This window comes from Myotis nattereri, assembly GCF_964212035.1.
Source record: "Myotis nattereri genome assembly, chromosome: 3".
Classification (NCBI taxonomy): Eukaryota; Metazoa; Chordata; class Mammalia; order Chiroptera; family Vespertilionidae; genus Myotis; species Myotis nattereri.
Window position 1 is genome coordinate 67648892 of NC_138077.1, and position 20400 is coordinate 67669291.

Here is a 20400-nt window from a genome sequence, read left to right on the forward strand (position 1 = left end):
AAAAGATAATAAGATGTCAGGGTTTCCAGGGGTACCTCATTTTGTTAACAACAGGAATGTGACCAGAGATACTTCTAATTACTTGTTTTTAAACCACAAATCATATTGTTAGCACACAACATCCTTTATGTAGAGTCTACAATGGACTTTGGCTGATTAATCCACCCGGCCACACTTGTCATGTTACCAATAGGCAACTTCCTAATGAGAGATGAGTTTTTCTTCAGACTGAAATCTGGTCAACATTTTAATCCAAACTCAACACATTTTGACACACATTTTTAAAACGTTTACTATATCATGCAAGATATAAAGTTGATTAGAATATCTTTACAATCCTATGCAGAGAGTACAGTACAAAAAAGTTGTATCTTTACATTAAACCAAGAAATTTTAAGCAATTATATTCACTTTTTTAGATCATTACAAGATTTAAGGGTGATCTCTGAAAAAACAAACCCAGATAATAAAAATGTCTCCTGCAATCGTGATTTTGTCCTCTACTGTTCAAGTAAAATCATGTGTCATCCAGTTGCAAAATCTTATTATTGGCAGTATGTATACATATACACAAAGCACACTGCAAATGTAAAAAATTGTACCCAGTCAGGCCTGACAAACATTTCATGGACACTTCTAATCATTTCACCTTCACTAGTAAGTAATGTCATTATTTTCTACTTCTATTCATTTGCCACGTTTTAGGAAAGTACATTCATACTTACAAACACACAACATAACAAACCATGATAAATGGCATTTAAAAAACTGTTATGAAAGAGACTTGCCTGAAGTCATTTAATTCAACTAAAAATTAATTTAACTCTAAGAAACAAAGGCTTATTGTAAAGAGATACATAATGAAATAGTACATTTCAGAGAACATGATTGAACTTCATTTGATATTTTATAAAACTACAGCATTCTGTAAATAAGTATTTTAATTGGTCTGTTCTTTGGTTAAAAAAAACCCACAAATCTGATTTCATAGTTATGTCATGTGAGGCTGCAATTAACAGGTGTGCTCCGTAACAAAGGAAAAGCCAACAATCTAAGGAATCGGCTACTGGTTACCTGTATTTTCAGTGCTGGGAATGGAGAAATCTTCAGGAAAACAAGCTCCTAATATTAAATAGTCTTTTTATTTTAATTGCCCAATGTGACAAAATATGTCCAAGGCTGTTTTTTTCTAAAATACACAGCTTTCTGTTCTTTCTTCTTTTACAAAAAATGGTTTGCTATACATATACAGTAGCTTATGCTGGTGGCAACTCTTCCAAGTCAACTGCCTGGGCACTGGATGGTATCAAAGCATCATTTTAAAGTGTAGAATAACACGAAATGCAGTTCATCACTTGAAACTACTACCATTAAACAGAGGTCATGTCAAGTCTTTGGTTTGGTGCAATACTTAAAAATTAGGGCAAAAGTTCCTCCTGTAATATATTCTTCCCCAAGGCCCTGTGTGCTCATATTTATAATAACCTTCAGCAAAATGCTCCTGTTTTTAAAAAGCCAGGTAATACCAATAATGTCAATACCAATGATTTGGGGGCTAGAGTAATCACATATTTCCAAGTATGTACATTTTGTAAACTGTTTAGTTCACCAAGATCAACAATGGATAAAAAATAGTTTATTAGAAATGCTCCTCTAAGTGATGCTATTTACCAAAATAGTATTTTCTTTCTCACAGGTGCTTGATTCCTTTGCTATTCGTGATCAAGCTTTGAACTAAAATCCCTTCTTTCTCATTTACAAATGGCTTCCTCTTAATATGAAAAGAGTTATGAGTATGCACAGTGAAAGGGATGGGTCTGCAGGGTCCTTCCATCTGGGACACAATATGGCTTCATTCTGGTAAGAGATTATTGCCGTCTGCCCTGAAGTGGACTGTCGCTCCAGTTCACTACAACATGAAGTGAGTGTAGCCTTCTGCCCCAGTGACTATGACATCCATCCAGATCCGCATGGCTTCCGGTGATGGGGCCACCATGTAGTAGATTCTGTCATGTGTCTTGACGCTAAAGGTGAGTAATGGGTTAGGACTCTAAAAATAAAAAAAAAAAATGGAAACAAAAATGTAACACACGTATCTTGAAATTTTAACACAAAACAACACCAGGGCTTCTTCCTCTTTAAAAGTTCCAATTTATGCAAATCTACACAGGCATTACTTTTGCTCTAGTATAACCTAGACCCCAGTCCCAACACCTTTCTCAAGACTGACTATCTTTCTGGCCTTTCTGCACAAGAGTTCTCACAGAGAGCTCACCAACCCTCTTAGCAGTTCCTTCTGTAAAGCTCTAGGAGTGTACCTGGCTGATGGTGGGTGCTCAACAAATAATGGCTGTTACTCTCAGGCCTACTCAGATCCTTCCTCATAAGCAGGTAGTATGTTCTTAGAACCCTAGCAAAGAGTCACTTGGCAGGGTCTCTCCAAACCGGTATGTCCAGAACATTTCCTCACTGTGCCATGATGTTTTTTCCCCCACAAAAAGATCAGCTATACTAATTACTTCTATGGTTATTTTTCTACACCATTCTGATCATATCTATCTGCTATGTCAGAACGATCAATCTAAATTGCTTCAAATAAAACACACACACATATTTTGCCAATTTAGGTATGCATTAAAATGGTAGGAACCTGAAAATCAATGTTTACCTTATTAGCATTCTTGAGGTGATCATAGTACACTTCTTCAATGGCTTGAAAGTATATTACTCCTTTTAATTTCGTTTCATGCTTGTCTGCAACAATAGATGAGTGTTAAATACGTTATCACCACCAATGGACAGGAAAAATTTTAATTCATTATAGTCATCATTAAAATATTTATCTAATATTAAAATCATCTAAGTTTCAGGTATTTCAGGTTAGTGCAATAGCCTGGTTCTATATTGAAAAAAGATGAAATTATCAGCCCAAACTGAAGCGACTAAGTGACTGCCCAAGGTTTTCCGGCAAACTAGCAGTCAAAAGATAACCCAGAACTTCTGTCAGATTAACACACAAAGAATAAACACCATTGACACGGATATAAATCATTTCTCCACATTCTCTAAGACATTAGACTGGAACTATGAATATACAGAGTTGTTGTAATTTATAACAATTGTGTTTTTCGACTTATATTTTAAAATAATATGCTTCTTTTCTATCAATTTCTTGTCCAGCATGCTTGATTTATTTGCCTGTTCCCAATAGAGCTTAACATCAATAATTTAATGTCCCTTCAATGCAGCATTTTCCAAACTGTTTCTAAGATTTCATCAGATTTTCCATAAAGAGCAAACAAAACACTTAAAAAACAAACACCCAAACCACCAACCAAATAAACAACATCACTCTGGAATCTAATAAGTTCCTGAAATATAACTTAAATTCATCAAGAATCATAACACATGAGCATATTAAAAGTTTTTACAGCATGATGAAGATGCAGAGAAAGAGACTCTATCATACTTTGTTGGTGGAAGTACAAATAAAAAAAAAAGCCTTTTTTGGAAGGCAATTTGTAAAATAAACACAATTAAAAATGCAAAACCATCCTCTTAGCAATTCTATTCTAAAACGTTTTGTATAAAAGCTCCTGATGCGCATGCACACAGATTTGTGTTTGTTATAGCAGAAGGCTGCCAAAGTCTGCTTGAGCTTTAGCAGGGAACTGATTCAATAATAGACCAGCCATAAAATGGAATCTAACAGCCACTGAAAGGATGGAGGTAGACTTGTATGTGCCCAGTAGAGAAAAATCTTGAAATACTGTTATGTGAAAAAAGTTATGAAGTTATGAACAGAGTGTAATTTGGTCCCAACTGTATTAAAGAAGAAAGAACACATGTAACATACTGAAATTGAGATAGAAAATCTAAAAGGATATTTCAGATGTAATAGTGGGAAAAGGTTAGGACTTTGTGATGGGAAAGAGGCAATTTCTTTATAGACATTTTTGTTGAATTTTATTTTTATTGTTTTACTAATGAATATCCCTTTCTTCCCCCAACAACAACAATAAAATCCTAGTATGAAAAACAATATCCCCTAGGAAGTTCAGTAGAAAATAAAGCTGTTTAATTGTATTTAACCCAGTGTATCTCTCAAACATTTGCTGGAAAGAGTCTGCAATATTCATGGGAATACAATAATACTTTGTTCTCTGAAAACAGATGCAAAATAAAATCTGAAGATACAAGTAAATCTTGTTAGTGTTTCAAGCAGACAGAAAACTGTGGAATGAAACTTCTGTTAGGCACTTCATATATGAGACAGAACTCTGAAAAACATAGGCCTCACAAGGACACTATGAACTAAGAGAATCAACAATGGTTTGGTAAGCTGATGAGGTAATGCTACTCATTTTGTTTCAGTAGCAGTATCCTATCAACTTACAGACATTTTTTTCTGTGCCTCAGTTTTTTAGAGATTCTTCCAAAGTTACCCAGTTAATATGTGGAGGCCAAGGACAGAGCCTGGTTCAATGCCAACAGAGAGATCAAAGACTAGCTTTCAGCACTCACCTTTACAGCTCCTTCATGCATACCATGGTCATCGACCTCACTGATAAGCTAACGGGGCATGGCTAACGTGGGATCAAGTGCAGCCTGAACTGCAATCTGTATGACTTCCTGTGGACTGATCTGTTCCTGAACTTGGTGCTGTTTGGGAACGAGTGTGGGTGGAGGTGGCAGGAGCAGTCAAAGCTGATGATGGCTGCAAACAGAGCCAACTGGCAGCGTTCGCCAAACTGGGTCCCACCGGTCAGTTATAGAATATATAAATATTAAAAAGCTGAATTAAATATGATGTTGTCTGTTTTATGCACTAGGATTCTGAGTAATTTTCCATATGCCAAAGAGGTTTATAAAAAATTGAAAACCAGTCACTAAGAAGTTTAAGGTTGGAAAAACTCACTTCCATGGGTCAGAAGGAAGGGCCACTGAACCACGCACCTGACAGATAAAATGAAGTAAGGATCCCAGAGAAAAGAAGAATGAAACTGTTTGTCTGAAATTATTTCAAAATTTTACTTTTGAAAAATTCTGGGTGAGGTTGCCTATGGAGACTAGCACATAGCAAAGTTTGCCTTTTTTAAAAAAAATGCATTTTGCAGATGCTAAATTAGCATTTCTTAAGTAGACATCTTTTCTATCATACTAACTGGAGAGAATGTCTTTGGATTTCTATAAAATTCAAGATCATAAAGCCCTAAAAGGCAAAGCAGTGGACCTGTAAGGTTAGGCCATTCGGGTCAGGCCACTAGCCACGTAGTAACTGGAACCCCACTCAAAGAGCTCCTATGAAAGGCACGTACCCCCACCATCTTCTCACCCTAATTCTGGGGCTCCACAGCCAGTATTTCATTTCTTTCACATGCTTCTTGGTTTTGATACTTCTTTTCATAAACATATCCTGACCTCACACTATAGATTAAGTGGCTGAACTGTTATTTTTTACTTATCACATACATACTTTTTTAAAACAATTCCTGACAAGGCTTTAAGTGCTGATACAGTCGTCACAAAACGAGTCTTTTGATAACCTCTGGGATGATCCCCCTTCTTCAGAGCTGAAAGGAGGCCAGAGTTTACTGTGGTGGAAATGGACATGTTTCATATGGATCAAGAGTAAACAAGAGGCTTGTTGATAAGTATGCAGTCACACTAATATTCCTGTATTTATGGAAGATGACGTAGGGTGTGTTTCTCATAATCCATCATTTAGAGCATTCAAAAGATTTCAGTCACTTAATAAATACTTATTCACTAGTTCACTGATAAGCTTTACTCTCTGAGATAAAAAGACCGTTCCAGTTTATAAACTATAGCTGAATGTCAGCTACTGTTGCCTATGACTTAAATAGGGCATATGACAATAAATAGATAGATAAATAAATAAATAGAAACCTTTTTTTCCCCTGGCTTCATGGTTTAAAAAGAGAAAATTTGGTCTCGAAAATATAGTCCATTTAATATATATTTGGACGTGAGCTTATTTAAGAACTACAATAGATTATTTCATACTTTTAGAAAACATGATTTTTATTATTTCCAAGAGGAAAGTCACATCACATGGACCATATAATCTGAACATAAAATAATTATACATTTACAAAGTTAATATTGTCATTATTTCTATTATTTACCAATTCACTATTTATACTGAATTTTATTGTTTTTACTCTTTAACAGAGGGTTCCTAATTTGAATAATTGTTTAGATTTTTCCCATCACCCACCTGCATAATAAGAGAATGTGCGCTTGTTCCGATCAAAAACAAACCAACGTTTTTTCCAAGTTTTAATTTTTCCACCCATTTTGATGAGGAATCCTCGGCAGGTCTTCTCTGTGATGGACACATGATAACAGGTGTCGATATTGTGGCCAGCAGTCTCCACGTGGCTCCGCAAATCGAAGTCTTCCTTCCGGACAGGCAGATAGCGTGTCAAAGGTCGAGCCTGGAAAAGGGCAAACCCATTGCATCTGAAACTAGTTATCTGCTTCATTTAGACCAGAGGGGTAGAAGCAGAAAACAACTGAAAAACCTAAGCATTAAAATGCCCATGTGATTATGAGCACTTAAAATTATTTTTTTAAAAAAATATATTTTATTGAATTTTTACAGAGAGGAAGGGAGAGGGACAGAGAGTTAGAAACATCGATGAGAAAGAAACATCGATCAGCTGCCTCCTGCACACCTCCTACTGGGGATGTGTGCGCAACGAAGGTAAATGCCCTTGACCGGAATCGAACCTGGGACCCTTCAGTCCACACACTCTATCCACTGAGCCAAACCGGTTAGGGCAGCACTTAAAATTCATCACATGGGGTCTAAAAAGTGGGTAGTATTTTAAGAAGGATGCTACAATATTGTGGGGGGTGGGGTGAGAACTAGGGTTAAACCCAGGCCAACAGATCCTATGTCTAGAGAAATGGACAGATGAGAAAATGGAAACATGTCATTTATCTTAGCATTCAAAAAAGGTACTTAGCACTTAAAAACACAGGGAAATGGAGCATGAAGTTACCTGGGCAGCTTCCTACAGATGAGGACTCCTCCACTGTAAAGTTTCCAGTTCTCCCCACCACCACCTCACAGTAGCTCTTAAATAATTTCAGACATGACTGATGGAACATTCTTTAGTAAGTACAAACCCCACAAGATTCCCCTCATCTATACACATTGGCTTCCACAGAAATCTAAGGCAGAGATGTATGTTTTGCAAAGTGAACCTAAATTAAGGTAAGAAGTGGAGTCAAAATGCTGTTCAGGACCAGACACCGAAGAGGTAGACGTAGATGTCCTTTATTTTACTGTGGCTGGAGAAGAGGTTCGTCTAACCTAGGAAGCACAGATCACCATGGACAATGCTTCTAAAACAAGGCTTTATTTTATCCTGTTAAATTAACCCACTCCTTTACCCTGGGGAAAATGACCTCATCATATACTTGGTTAAACCTTATAATTAGGATTAAAATAGAATTGTGCTTTTTGGTTTGGCTTTCAGATACCTTAACGGTGAATCAAAATTTGGCAGAGGTTTGGCTTAATAAAATAAAATGAACATGTTTCACTTTGTAGTTCTCTTTCGATGCTTTGCCTTTGAGACTGTGATACTTTGTAAACAGATGTTACAGACTTTCGGTGCATCGCAGCCGTAAAGAAACTCTCTCACTGCTGTACTATCAACTGCCAGCAACTACAAAGCATCAGGGAAATGGGGCCTTTTACCTTTAAGTCTAGTAAACTTTGGTAAAACTGATTTGAACTTCAAATTACATGGACTTAACAAAATTTTATTTGAGTTTCTCAGAAAACATACATTATGTAAGCGGCTCTAGTGACAATAACAGAAATTCAAACTCTAAGATGACCAAGATAGAAAGTTAAACAGAATGGGTGGTTTCCCCAAGTTTTGCTCGAGTTCAGTAATTTCATGTGGACTGGTGTAGTAAAGGGGACACGTGTGACAATTCAGTGGTTAGGAAACATCAACAACAAACCAGAACACTAACACTACCACCAAGAAACAGGTCTGGTAAGATTACCCTCTTCTGGAGTATTTGCTTCCAAAAGATGCCTTAATAGGCTGTCGTATCTTCCTCAGCCAAAGGTTTTAGTTTGGGTGTTGCATTTGCTTTCAGTAGTAAATCAGGCTGCATTTTTCAAAGCTCCTCAAAAAAATTCTTCTTTTAAATATAGCCCCCCAAATGGGTAGAAGACAAAGTGTCTTTCCCATCAGATATCCCATGCACGAGCAGGGAAAGTGTCATTTGATTGGCAGGCCCTGATAAGTTTCAAAATCAACACGTTTGGTATTTTTTGCCCACTAACGCACGTTTTCCCCTTAGCCATTATATGTCAAGAGCTAATTCCTGGAAGGCATCCTGACACAGCAGTACCTTCCTCTACAGAACAGCCACTAGGGGGCAACATACTCTTATGTATCCACATTGATACACCAACCTGCGCCCTTTGTTTCTCCCTTATTTTCACTTCCTTTTCAATCAACTTCTGCCTCTGGCTAGTTTCTTCCTGCAATCGTTTTTCCAGGAGTTCTCGGCGTCGTTTCTCTTCTTCCAGAGCTCGTTTTTTGGCTTCCATTTCCCGTTCCTAAATAGCATTAGGCAGAATACATTTTAAGACATACTGGTTATATTTGAATGAGTCCAATTAATATCAAATAGGAAATTCCCACTAGAAATTCTGGCTTATAACCTAGTCTCTTATAAAATGTAACCTCGACTAAAACACTCATTATCACCTCTCACATGGCTTACAAAATCATCCTATGCAAAAAGGCAACCAGTAACTTGAACTAACAACTGAATTTAAGTGAAAATCCAGCCGGTGATCAGTACATTTAGTCATTTCATATTGATGACCACGACTCTCCCATTGCTAATAAAAAGCCTCTCAAATTGTCAGCCAACGCTGGTCATGAGATTTAGCCTTTCTTTCAGTTGACCTCTTCTAACTGAAGGTCATGCATGGGTCCTTCCAATTCCTGTTGTTGCTCTGCAGCTTCCTGGCCAAAGGTCGCAGAGGAAGCACATGGGGCAGTTAGAAGAGGAAAGGAGGTGCCCCTGGGCAGGATGCGAAGGCATTCTGGGGGATTCCTAAGGAAGTTCAGATTCTGCTTGAAATACAGTCACAATAACGAGGGATTTTTAATGTTACAATAGAGTAGTTAATGCAAGCTGACAAGGAATGGAGACTACATAACGACATGACATCCCTCCTCATTCTTTGGCAGGCAAACAAAGCGCCCAACAAAAGGAAAACATAATACAAAGCATTCATTTCAGTCTACGTCAACACTATGTCTATTTTCAATTATGAAAGATTGTAGTGCAGTAAAGAGCCTTCCAAATCATCTAACACCCTTAGTTTCCAGATAAGAAGATGCAGCCGAGAAAGGCTGAGTGACTACTCCACGACCACACACACCACTGAGTGAGGCCCTAGGACAGCTTCCTGGTGTCAAGTGCAGAGCACCTTGAACCCCCACATCTCTGCCTTCCAGCATCATGATCTGAGACCTACCCTGGATTCTAGCAGACGTGTCTTCTCTGCATGAGCCTGCTTCAAAAGTCTCTCCATCTCTTCTATCCTGGCAATATTTGAAGTGCTGGCGCTAAATAAAACACAAAAAAGCCTTTCAAGAGTATTGTTTTGGAATGAGATCTCTTCACACACACACACACACACACACACACACACACACACACACACACACGGGTTCACAAAGGTGTAGGGCAAAATCCAATGAAATTTAAAGGTCTAAATGGGCAAGTCAATTTAACTCTGAAAATTGTAGGTGATACTGACTTACCTCAGTGTAGGAGACAAAATGCGGGCAAGCAAAATAATGCCAACGTGCTTTACTCATAAACAAACCGAAAACAAATTTTATGAAGAATGTTTTCAAAATGCTTCTTGCAAAGTCTAAAAATTTTGGCCTGTGGGAGGCCTTCCCATTAGCTGAAGTATTCAGTCGACAGACTAACAGGACTAACACTAAAGTTTTAGGTAAATGACACCTATGGTTTGAAGCACCTTTATTTGGTTTCGGAATATGTGCCATTAGCTGCTTTTTTTGTTGTGTCTTCACATCTGTGGGCATTTTATTTCTTACATGATAATGCCAATTAAAAAATGACTTCTTATAGGTGCAATGGGAGGGTGGTGGCCAGTTTTGTCAACAATACCCACCTGCCATACCAATGAACAAACTGCATAAAGGGATCCAAGAGTTTTGAAAGAAATGCATCTTGGAAAAGACATCACACAAACAAGTAGAGGAAAAAACCAAAAAACAGAGGAAATGAACACTGCAGAAGAGTCAGGGGTAACGAAATGAAAAAGAGAAGAACTTGGAAGTGAACAAACTGCATAAAGGGATCCAAGAGCTTCAAAAGAAATGCAACCTGGGAAAGACATCACACAAACAAGTAAAGGAAAAAAACAACAGAGGACAAGAAAAGTTAAGGGTAACAACATGAGAAAGAGAAGAACTTGGACATGTTTAACGCTAAACAAAAATCTCTATTTTTCACTTGCTTACATTTTAGTTCACTAGTTTGGGAAAGAGAAATTGTAGCTGAGGTCAAAATGTATTTACTCTGATGTTGCAGCTGCGGAGAACCAAAGTTGTTTCTTATGCATGTACGCATGTATGATCACTTACTTATTTGTCTTCTTTTCCAGAATCTCTTGAGGAGAGAGAGGCTTTTGTGCCTCTACCCCCCATAGCATAGCACCCGGCGCACAGTAGGAATTTGTGTTTGTAAGACATTCATATAAAAGTGAATTCATATAAGATATATAAGATAATTACTACTGAGGTCTTCCAAAATCAGGTTTTGGATCATCTCAAACGTAGGTTGTTCTGAAGATATAAATGACCGCAGTAACACAGGACATGTGGTTTATCTTAAAAACAGTACTGTGAACACAGATGTCTTTAGCAGTTTTATTCATATTTGCCAAAATTTGGAAGCAACCAAGATGTCCTTCAGTAGGTAAAGAATAAATAGACCATGGTTCGTCCAACATTCCTACTTATCATCTAGCTGGTGCCCTGAACATTGTTACAGAAAAGTCACTGTATCCACTCCTCCTTTGCTTGGACAGCATTGTTAGAATGCTGATTCTCATGTTGAATATTCCTACAGCTTCCATTCACTGAACTAAGCAGGACCCTGAAGCCACTTGAAACCTACCCAGATGAACTGGTTGCAAGTAACTTGGTCAGACACAAATATTTTCAGTCCATGGTTTTTCATATATTTGCAATTTGGGTTTATCTTGGGGATAAGTTTTCAAACATTTATCCAACTTTCAATATTTCTGTTCATTTTTTTAAAAGAAATTTTCAGAGTGTTTTCTATTTATTTGATAATAGTTCTAATTAATTTTATGCCAATTATATCCAATCTATTTATTTGGCAATGTTCTCAGAAATGTCTTAATTTTTGCGCCAAATGAGCTGAATTTTATGAAAACATTTGATAGAAGAAAGTACATGTTAACACTGACCATGTCTTCATTATTTTAGGCACCTAAAGTCAACTTTTTTTTTTTTAACTATGCTGGATACGCTGTAAAAAGATACTTAGTTATTTTATTAAAAATATAAATTAATTTTTATCCATAGACACTTAATTGTTCTCCACAGCCACATTTTTGGTACTGTTCACTTGAATATTTCCTTGACATTAAGCCACTTTTATTCAGCAAAACTTTCGCTGCTTTATGATGTCATGTTGCCACTCTTTGATGAGATTCGCTTTAAAGAAAGAGTCAGGAGGCCACTGAGGATGTGAGGCCTGTGCACATCTCCTGCCTCAGTTCTCAGAGCTGCTATGAAGTTGCTACACTCAGCTCAAAGCTGAGCCTTAAACATCCTGGAAGTGAACAAACTGCATAAAGGGATCCAAGAGCTTCAAAAGAAATGCAACCTGGGAAAGACATCACACAAACAAGTAAAGGAAAAAAACAACAGAGGACAAGAAAAGTTAAGGGTAACAACATGAGAAAGAGAAGAACTTGGACATGTTTAACGCTAAACAAAAATCTCTATTTTTCACTTGCTTACATTTTAGTTCACTAGTTTGGGAAAGAGAAATTGTACATGTACGCACATGTATGGATGTTACTTCCTCCTCCTAATTTCTGACTCCCTCATTTGCATATTGGAACTGCCCAATCCCTGTTAAGTTAGCCAGATTCCTTCATTTTCATGGAGGACCAGAATGGGAACCAACTTGTAAGTTTCACCCCTATAAAACCCTGCCTTTCTCTTTTCTCTTCTGAGAACAATTGAGGTTGCTGCCTGAATCTGGGCCTCCTGGGTTGCAAACCTTTTTGATCAAATAAGTACCTTTTGTTCTTTATGGGGCCTGGACCTCTTCTTTGGTTAACACTACCCAAGAAAGAAAGCAGACTATAAACCTTAGCCTAAAATGAAGAGATTAGAAGCACCTCAAATTCTGGTTAAAGCATCTTTTAAAACCAAGTTCAGCCATGGATTGCTTTCAATCCGGTTCCCAATCTTCTTTCTTTCTCTCACATAACACTGCTGGTATTTAAGCTATCACGAGCAATCAGCTTCCTCAACATTTTCTAAAAAATATGAGCACAGGGTCAGAACTTAGAAAGTTTAACAATGGCAATAGTAATAATAATGTATTACTATAGGTGATATTTAGAACACTACGTTCTATAAGACAATCAGTAATTCTAGCAGAATAGAGATTTTATGCAGAATCAATTCTCAGTTACTGTTTTCTAAGACCAAGGTTTGCTTTCTTAGCTCCATGTTTGTTTACAGTGTAGTAAGAATGCTGAAAAAGCAAAAACATTGTCTGACTCAAGTAACTTTCTGGTAGATGCAAAAATGATGTCTCAACAAAAACTGAAGGGCAAATGTACCCACAAGTCTGAGGAATTCTGTAATTCTACAAATGGCTTTTTGTGACATAATAAACCACAAGACTAAGTTTATGTCACTAGAATTTCAGCATGCAATTACCTTTTTAAAATATGTATATTTCAGAATATTTTAATCCATAATTTTAAAAAAAAAATTTAAAAAAAGGAAAATTGCAGCCCTTTATTCTTCTTTCTACCTATCTTCACAGAGTTCCCATTAAGGAAGTCCTGTTGAAACACACATTCCAAACATTAGTTCCTATTACCCACTTTCCTGATGTTTACCCTTTATTTTCCACCATAACAAAGGGTGTGAGCTTATCCTAGGGTAGCATGGATTTTTTTTAAAGGTAGATGGTGGTGCAGAAGAGACATGCTTGTTTTTCTCTCGCTTGTCTGCTAGACCTTCTATAGGCATTTTCTACTTTGGCTTCAATTTTTTGACCTTCAGAGGATCTGACAGAAAAATGAAATAAACGCTGGTACTAATGACTGACTGTAGTGCCTGGTCACCCACATCTGCCAGCACTACCAGGTCAGTTCTGTGTGCAGGAACTATGGAAAATGACGGTGGCCACAGGTAACTGCCTGCCAGGAATGGTCACTCTGCAATGATGCTATTTTCTTAATGTGGCATGTTCAGTGGGAACATTCTTGTTTTTAACCCTAGGAAACCATTCTCAGAAAAAGCAACCCAATGAGCAAATAAAAATAAATTAAGGTTTTACTGGTACTTAAGTATTCAGATCTGAACTTGTAATGCTTGGTACATATAACTGAAATGGTCCCTTTTTAGGTCATTTCCTGTACTCACTGCTGCACCGCAGCTGTTTACCTCCGTTAAATATGGGAGGTGGGGTGGGGAGTGATGATCTGGAAGGATGCATATTTGCTTCTAATTTTGAAGGGAACGAAGAGGGGGAGTAGAAAACAGAAGAAGAATAAAACATCGAGATAGGAAAACCCTTAGAGTGTATTTATTTATTAAAGATGGCTCAGCCCTAGCTGGTTTGGCTCAGTGGATAGAGCATTGGCCTGCAGACCGAAGGGTCCTGGGTTCAATTAAGGTCAAGGGCACATGCCTGGGTTGTGGTCTTGATCCCCAGTAGGGGGCGTGCAGAAGGCAGCCGATCAATGATTCTCATCATTGATGTTTCTATTTCTCTCTCCCTCTCCCTTCCTCTCTGAAATCAATAAAAATATATATATATTTTTTTTAAAAAAAAGATGGCTCAAAAAGAAAAAAAAGGTCAAGCTTTCAAGAATTCATCATAGGACTATTGTTATAACATGTTCACAATTATTAGGGAAGAGGGGAGCGTAGTCTGATGTTTTCACAATAACAACTAAGTAAAACGTGCCAAAGAAACGTGGGCAGTCCCTCGATGATTACTACATTGGGAAACTAAAGTGCTGCATTTTGTATTCTCTGTTTTAACGTCCAACTTTTATTCCCCTATCATCATTATATAATAGTTGCTGAGTTACTGACTTTTGTTTGGACCCTGTTATTCAAAGATAGCACATCGAATTGGTCAGTTTACATTGGACAACAGTCATTTATGAATAACTGCTCAAAGCTCTAGGATTTCTGTCCTGAGAATGTCAGCTCCCGCTAACATGGCTCCAACACCCTCACCAGGACCACAGGGACTACCAAGCACCTTCAGGTGAGAGATGGTTTGATGCCCAAAGTTCCACACACTCACGCGTCTTCCTCAAAATGGTCATGTTATATATGTTTTTAAGGGAAATACTGCATCTTCTAATCTATACTAATAAAAGGGTAATATGCTAATTAGATCGGGAGATCTTCCAGACATCCTTCCAGACAAAGCCATGGTGGTGGGGCCGAGGCAGAGGCGGTTAGGGGCAATCAGGCCAGGAGGGGAGGGCAGTTGGGTGTGATCAGGCTGGCAGGGGTGCAGTTGGGGGCAAGCAGGCTGGCAGGCAAAGTGGTTAAGGGCGATCAGGCAGGCAGGCAGGTGAGCCGTTAGGAGCCAGCGGTCCCAGATTGCAAGAGGGATGTCTGCTGCTGGCTTTGGCCCAATCAGGCCTACACCGGCAGTCGGACATCCCCCGAGGTGTCCCAGATTGGAGAGGGTGCAGGCCAGGCTGAGGGACACCCCCGCTCCTATGCATGAATTTCGTGCACCCAACCACTAGTCTATATATAAAAGCCTAAGCAACCCACCGACTGGCTGACTGGCCAACTGGTAACTATGGCACACACTGACCACCAGAGGGCAGACACTCAGTGTAGGAGTGGAAAACACAGGCATAGAAACATGGAACAGACTGATGAATCTCAGAGGGAAGGGAGGAAGGGGGTAGGGGGAGGACAGGAAGAGATTGACCAAAGATCTTATATGCATACTAGAGGCCTGGAGCACAGACTCATGCACTGGTGGGGTCCCTCGGCCTGGCCTGTGCTCTCTTGCATCCTCAGGGGATGTCGGAGAGCCGGTTTTGGCCCAATCCCCACAGGCCAGGCCGAGGAACCCCACCGATGCATGAATCTGTGCACTGGGCCTCTAGTATTGAATAAAGTGAAATACTAAACCTTCTTTAATGGCAGCAAAAATAACATCTTTATTCATTATTATTATTACATAATTCCCTCCTTAAATTTGGGTCATTTCCATGTGACAAGCAGTAATACAATTATGGTTGCTTTTATGTTTTTCCCAGGAATGCTTTTTTTTTTCTGATAGGATATATCCAATAATATTAATATTGTGCCCATTAATGCCAGGATTAAAATACACTATACTCTATTTATTAAGACTATAGTATCTGTCCTTCCCTCCTTTCCCCTCTCCCCTCAAATTTCCTGGCTACAATGTCTGGTTACATTTGGGTCTCTCATATTCTTTTCATTTATGAAACACTAACTAACCCAAACAACTAAGTATAACTTGCTAATAGTCTTTCCTTCTGCCTTTGTCACTCTTTTTTATTTTTATACTATTTTTTTTTTTGGGGGGGAGAGTAAATTATTGAAACCTTTGTAAAGAATGAAACTATATTCCGATGATGGAAATTTTCCATCAAAATATTTAAAAAGCCGTCCTCCCCTTGTATTCAAGAAACAATCCCTCCATTTCACAGACTAGCAAATCAGGGCCGAGAGAAGTCTGAGGTCTCCTTTAAGTGGCGCAAGTACTCCTGCTCCCAGCCTGAGGCTTCATTCCAATATAGGAACACTTGTTTGTTGGCAGCTACCCAACTAGACATTTTCTTTTGAGACACAAAAATGCTCAATTACTGTTTATTGAATATGGGATTTCTTTCGGTTTAAATCATAATGCTTCTCAGCCAATTAACTAGATCAAACACAGAAAAATGTCAACATTGAAAATATGTCCATTTTATTACATCCTGAGGTACTTATTTAGCTAACACTTATAGAATACCTACTATACAGCAATATCTCTACCAGGTGTGGAAATTGAAAGATGATTAGACATCTTCCTTGACATTGAGGATTTCACCAATTAATTATTAAAGAAAAAATTTATACTGCAATGGGATCAGTGATATAGTAGAAGAAAAATAGCTAGTGTGATAGAAATACAGAAGAAAAAGCTCTGAAGGAAAATTTTTCATGAGTTTCCAACTTAAGTTTGAACTTGAAGGATGAGGAAAATTCTCCTGGTGAGATGGGAGTGGGGCAATGATAATGGAATAGATATTTTGTAAGGCCAGACAAGATCAGTGCTCAGTAGGTACAGGTTGAGTGAATAAAACAAATGAAAGCATGAGCTGACTACAGGCAGTGGTGTGCTGGTGCTCCAGCTCTCTGGAGGAAAACAAAAACCCTGATGTGTAGCAACTGCTGATTTATGTGGAATGCATATTCCCACCATGGCCAATCTCAAACTCCCAACATGACATCACTGATTGCAGGGTTAGGAAGAGATGTGCACATTTGGCACTTGCCAGCCAGTATGAACCGACTCTAGCCCACTGCTGACTGTACAGCAATCCATATGTGTTTGTGGAATGAAGGAGCCTATAAATGAATGAATGAACAAACTACACTATTCCAGGGCAAGGACCGAGATGGTTAAAGGCACAGAGATCTGAGAATTCATCACCATGTCAATTAATACCAAGCTCTGTGAGGTACATCAGGAGAAGAGAATGAATGGGGAGTTGGGCTGAATATGGAATTCCATGTTCTGGGGTATGATTTTATTCAAAAGGTAGCAGGGCATCATCAAAGCTTTTGAAGAGAAAGGGTACCATGACTAGATCTATGTCTTAGATGTGCCTTTAGCCATAATTCCATGAAGACAACATTGTTTGCCTCAAAGTATAAACACAAATGTGAATGGTTAAATCCTTACAAAAATTTCAATATGCAAAACAGCTAAAGCCTCCCTTTTAATGAAACACAAGGGTAAGAAATCCTTCAAAGTTCTTACTCCATTGTTGGAAATTATTTCTTTACTTAACCAAAAGCAGTCCTAATGAAGTTTAGATTCAACCAACAGAAGCAAAATGATTTTGAAGCACAGTATACATGTGAACTCAAATGTAAATAATGAAGAAAGATGAACTATATGATGTCTGACTGGCTGAGTCACACAGGATACAAAGAAATTACTTTAAAGGCCACCATGACACCCAAACTCTTTCTGCATTACAGACTCTATGTCTCAGAAATTTGGGTTTATACATATACATACATTGCCCCAAATTGATGTCTTTACTTTTTGAAACCAGCAGGTCCTTCTCCCAACCAGACACCTTACCTACAAAGAAATCTTACCTAGAAATATTGTCAGGTGAGCAAGCAGAGATGCTGGTCTCCATGCTATCAGAGCTGTCTAGGCTCAAAGTATCAAAGGCCTGGTCCTTGTAGCCGTGATCTGGGTAGTGGAAACTGTTCAAGTAGACATTTGATTCAGATGCTGTGCGGTTGTAAAACTCCGAAGATTTCTGCCTTTGTCCTTCACTCATCTGTTGGTGATTATACCCTGAGGAAAGAGCCATAAATATGTTACTGTGCCTCATTTTCAGTCTTAGATCTTATAAGACTCAAACTAGCAACCCCAAACATCTGCCTATGAAACTTGGCCCTTGGTCTACTTTGTTTTGAAGCCAAGAAGATCAAAGAAACGGCATCATGCTCAGTGCAAGCACCAAATTCAAAGAAGGGGTCTTGTGAGTGATCTTTTTTTGGTCAGTGGATCACTTGACACTTTCCTATGCCATTCCCACATCTCTGCACAAGTGAGACTAATATTATCAGCACACACAGAAACACAAGAAAACCAAAACAGAAACACAGTGAAAGGCCCTGGATCCTTTCAAAATAGCTGGGTTCACGTCAGGGCAAAATGACTCCTAGTGACAGGCAACAGTAGGGTCTTAGGGCAGTCACCTTTTCAATGATATTCATATTTAAGGGATACTCGATCTGGTCATAAAAGAGCAGGTGAATCATTGAGGTGTAGGATTTGAGACACTTATCATTTACTCATCATCACTAACACTTTCAATCTGGTTAAGAGACAAACTGTACATTTTTCTCATTCTTTTTTTTAAAATTTCCTTATTTTCCATTACTTATTTAAAATATTTAGAGTCAGCAATCCTTCCAATGGTTGTACTCCGCCTAATAACTGTACATACAGTAAGTCCTAACATCATCGATAGATTCTTGAAACTGGTGAAACGATCATATGAAAACCAGTTTTCTCACAGGCTAATTGATATAAACAAGAGTTAAGTTTCTATGGCATCTCATCAATGCTATAACAAAACTTCATTATTCGAGGACCTGTAGATATAGCTGTCTTCTTTTTCCATATGAACCGCCAGCCCTCCATCAGTTGGTGATATTGACCACATGACAATGTAGGAGATACATCAATAGCAGCAAAGGTACCATTACTAAGAGGTGTTCTCCTTACCCTGGTGCCTGGTCAGCTGTGCATTGGGTCATTGGCTTTACTTTGCATTATTACTATAGCTTGTTCTGTAGTAGCTGATTTAGGGCATCATAAATCGCGTTTTTCTTTCCTTTCAATTCTCTATGTACCATACACTCAGGAAGCAGGGGTCATACTGATAAACAATTTCTTCTATTCATTGATTGCTTTAGCCAGTACTGTAGTTTGAAATCTCTGTCTCTCTGAGTAAACTGACTATCAGACCTATCAAGAGCTTACAATTGGCCCATTTGAATTTTGCCTCTTTCCTTGTGCTCTGCTTATCTTTCACTGAGGCTTTGAATTGGCAATGAAATGTCCAAAAGCAGGCAAGAGAGTGAGAGAAGGCAAGTGATTTCAAACAGTTTCCTCCACTGTTGATTAAATGTTTCAATTTAAAACCAGAGCTACATGCATGATGCAAAGCATCACACACCAAAGGCTACTGTAGAGTGATTTCAGTTCTATGAGTTTTCATGCACTAAAATTTGGAACAGTTTTAGGTCTAAGTGAAAATATGGCCAGTTTTAGGTATCTAAGTGAAGATAAGGCCTCTTCTGAAAAAAAGTTTTTGTAATATAAATTATAATTATCCTATATAATAAAAGCATAATAATAAAAGAGTAATATGCAAATTGACCCTAACAAATTGAACGACCAGGAACGACTGGTCGCTATGACGCGCACTGACCACCAGGGGGAAGATGCTAAATGCAGGTCAGTGTGCGCCCACAGGGGGAGCTTTGCTCAGCCACAAGTCAGGCTGACAGCTGCAAGTGCAGCGGCAGTGGCGGGAGCCTCCATGGCAACATTACGAACGTCTGACTGCAGTTTAGGCGGGAAGCGGGCCTAAGCTGCAGTTGGACATCCCCCAAGGGCTCCTGGGCTGCCAGAGGGATGTCTGACGGCCAGCTTAGGCCCAACCCCCTGGGAAGCAGGCCTAAGCTGGCAGGTGGACATCCCCCGAGGGGTCCTGAACTGAGAGAGGGCAAAAATTTTCATGCACCAGGCCTCTAGTCTTATATAATAAAAGCGTAATATGGTAATTAGACTGGACGTCCTCCCAGATGTTCTTCCAGACGACCTTCCTGATAAAGCTGGGGCTGCAAGGGAAGCCTGGGTCCCAGGTGCCAGAGGGAAGATGGTGCAGGCAGCCAGGGGAAGGAAGGGCTACTCTTGCATGATTTTAGTGCATCAGGCCTCTAGTAAATTATAAATACCAACATGCACACACACACACACACACACACACAAACACGTAAAAGCTAAATATCAGTAAGGCAATATGAAAAATACAAATGCACACCATGAGATTTTAGGCAGATTGACTGACATTACTTGTAGTGATTAATGCATAAAGCATTAAATGAAGCAAGTATAGTCATGAGAGAGGAGCATGTGCCTTTAAAAAAATAAGGCAAACAATTCATTACTCAAATATTTACCTTTGATATTTGAACTTTTAGAATTACTAATTGCTCCTTTAAAAATTTTTTAAAATTATTCATTAGGAAAAGG

At 38.6% G+C, this 20400-nt stretch overlaps 1 protein-coding gene across 1 annotated transcript in view; it reads right to left on the reverse strand.

The window, feature by feature from the left end:
- Positions 1-235: 235 nt before the first annotated feature.
- PHLDB2 (pleckstrin homology like domain family B member 2) overlaps positions 236-20400 on the reverse strand; it is a 229086-nt gene continuing 208921 nt past the window's right edge. Inside the window, exons 15-20 of the mRNA XM_081086409.1 lie at positions 17718-17925; positions 9551-9641; positions 8471-8617; positions 6242-6461; positions 2669-2754; positions 236-2050 (exon numbers count right to left, since the gene is read on the reverse strand). Coding sequence (XP_080942535.1) covers positions 1910-2050; positions 2669-2754; positions 6242-6461; positions 8471-8617; positions 9551-9641; positions 17718-17925 — 893 coding nt within the window. The 3' untranslated portion in view covers positions 236-1909. The remainder of the gene's footprint in view (positions 2051-2668; positions 2755-6241; positions 6462-8470; positions 8618-9550; positions 9642-17717; positions 17926-20400) is intronic.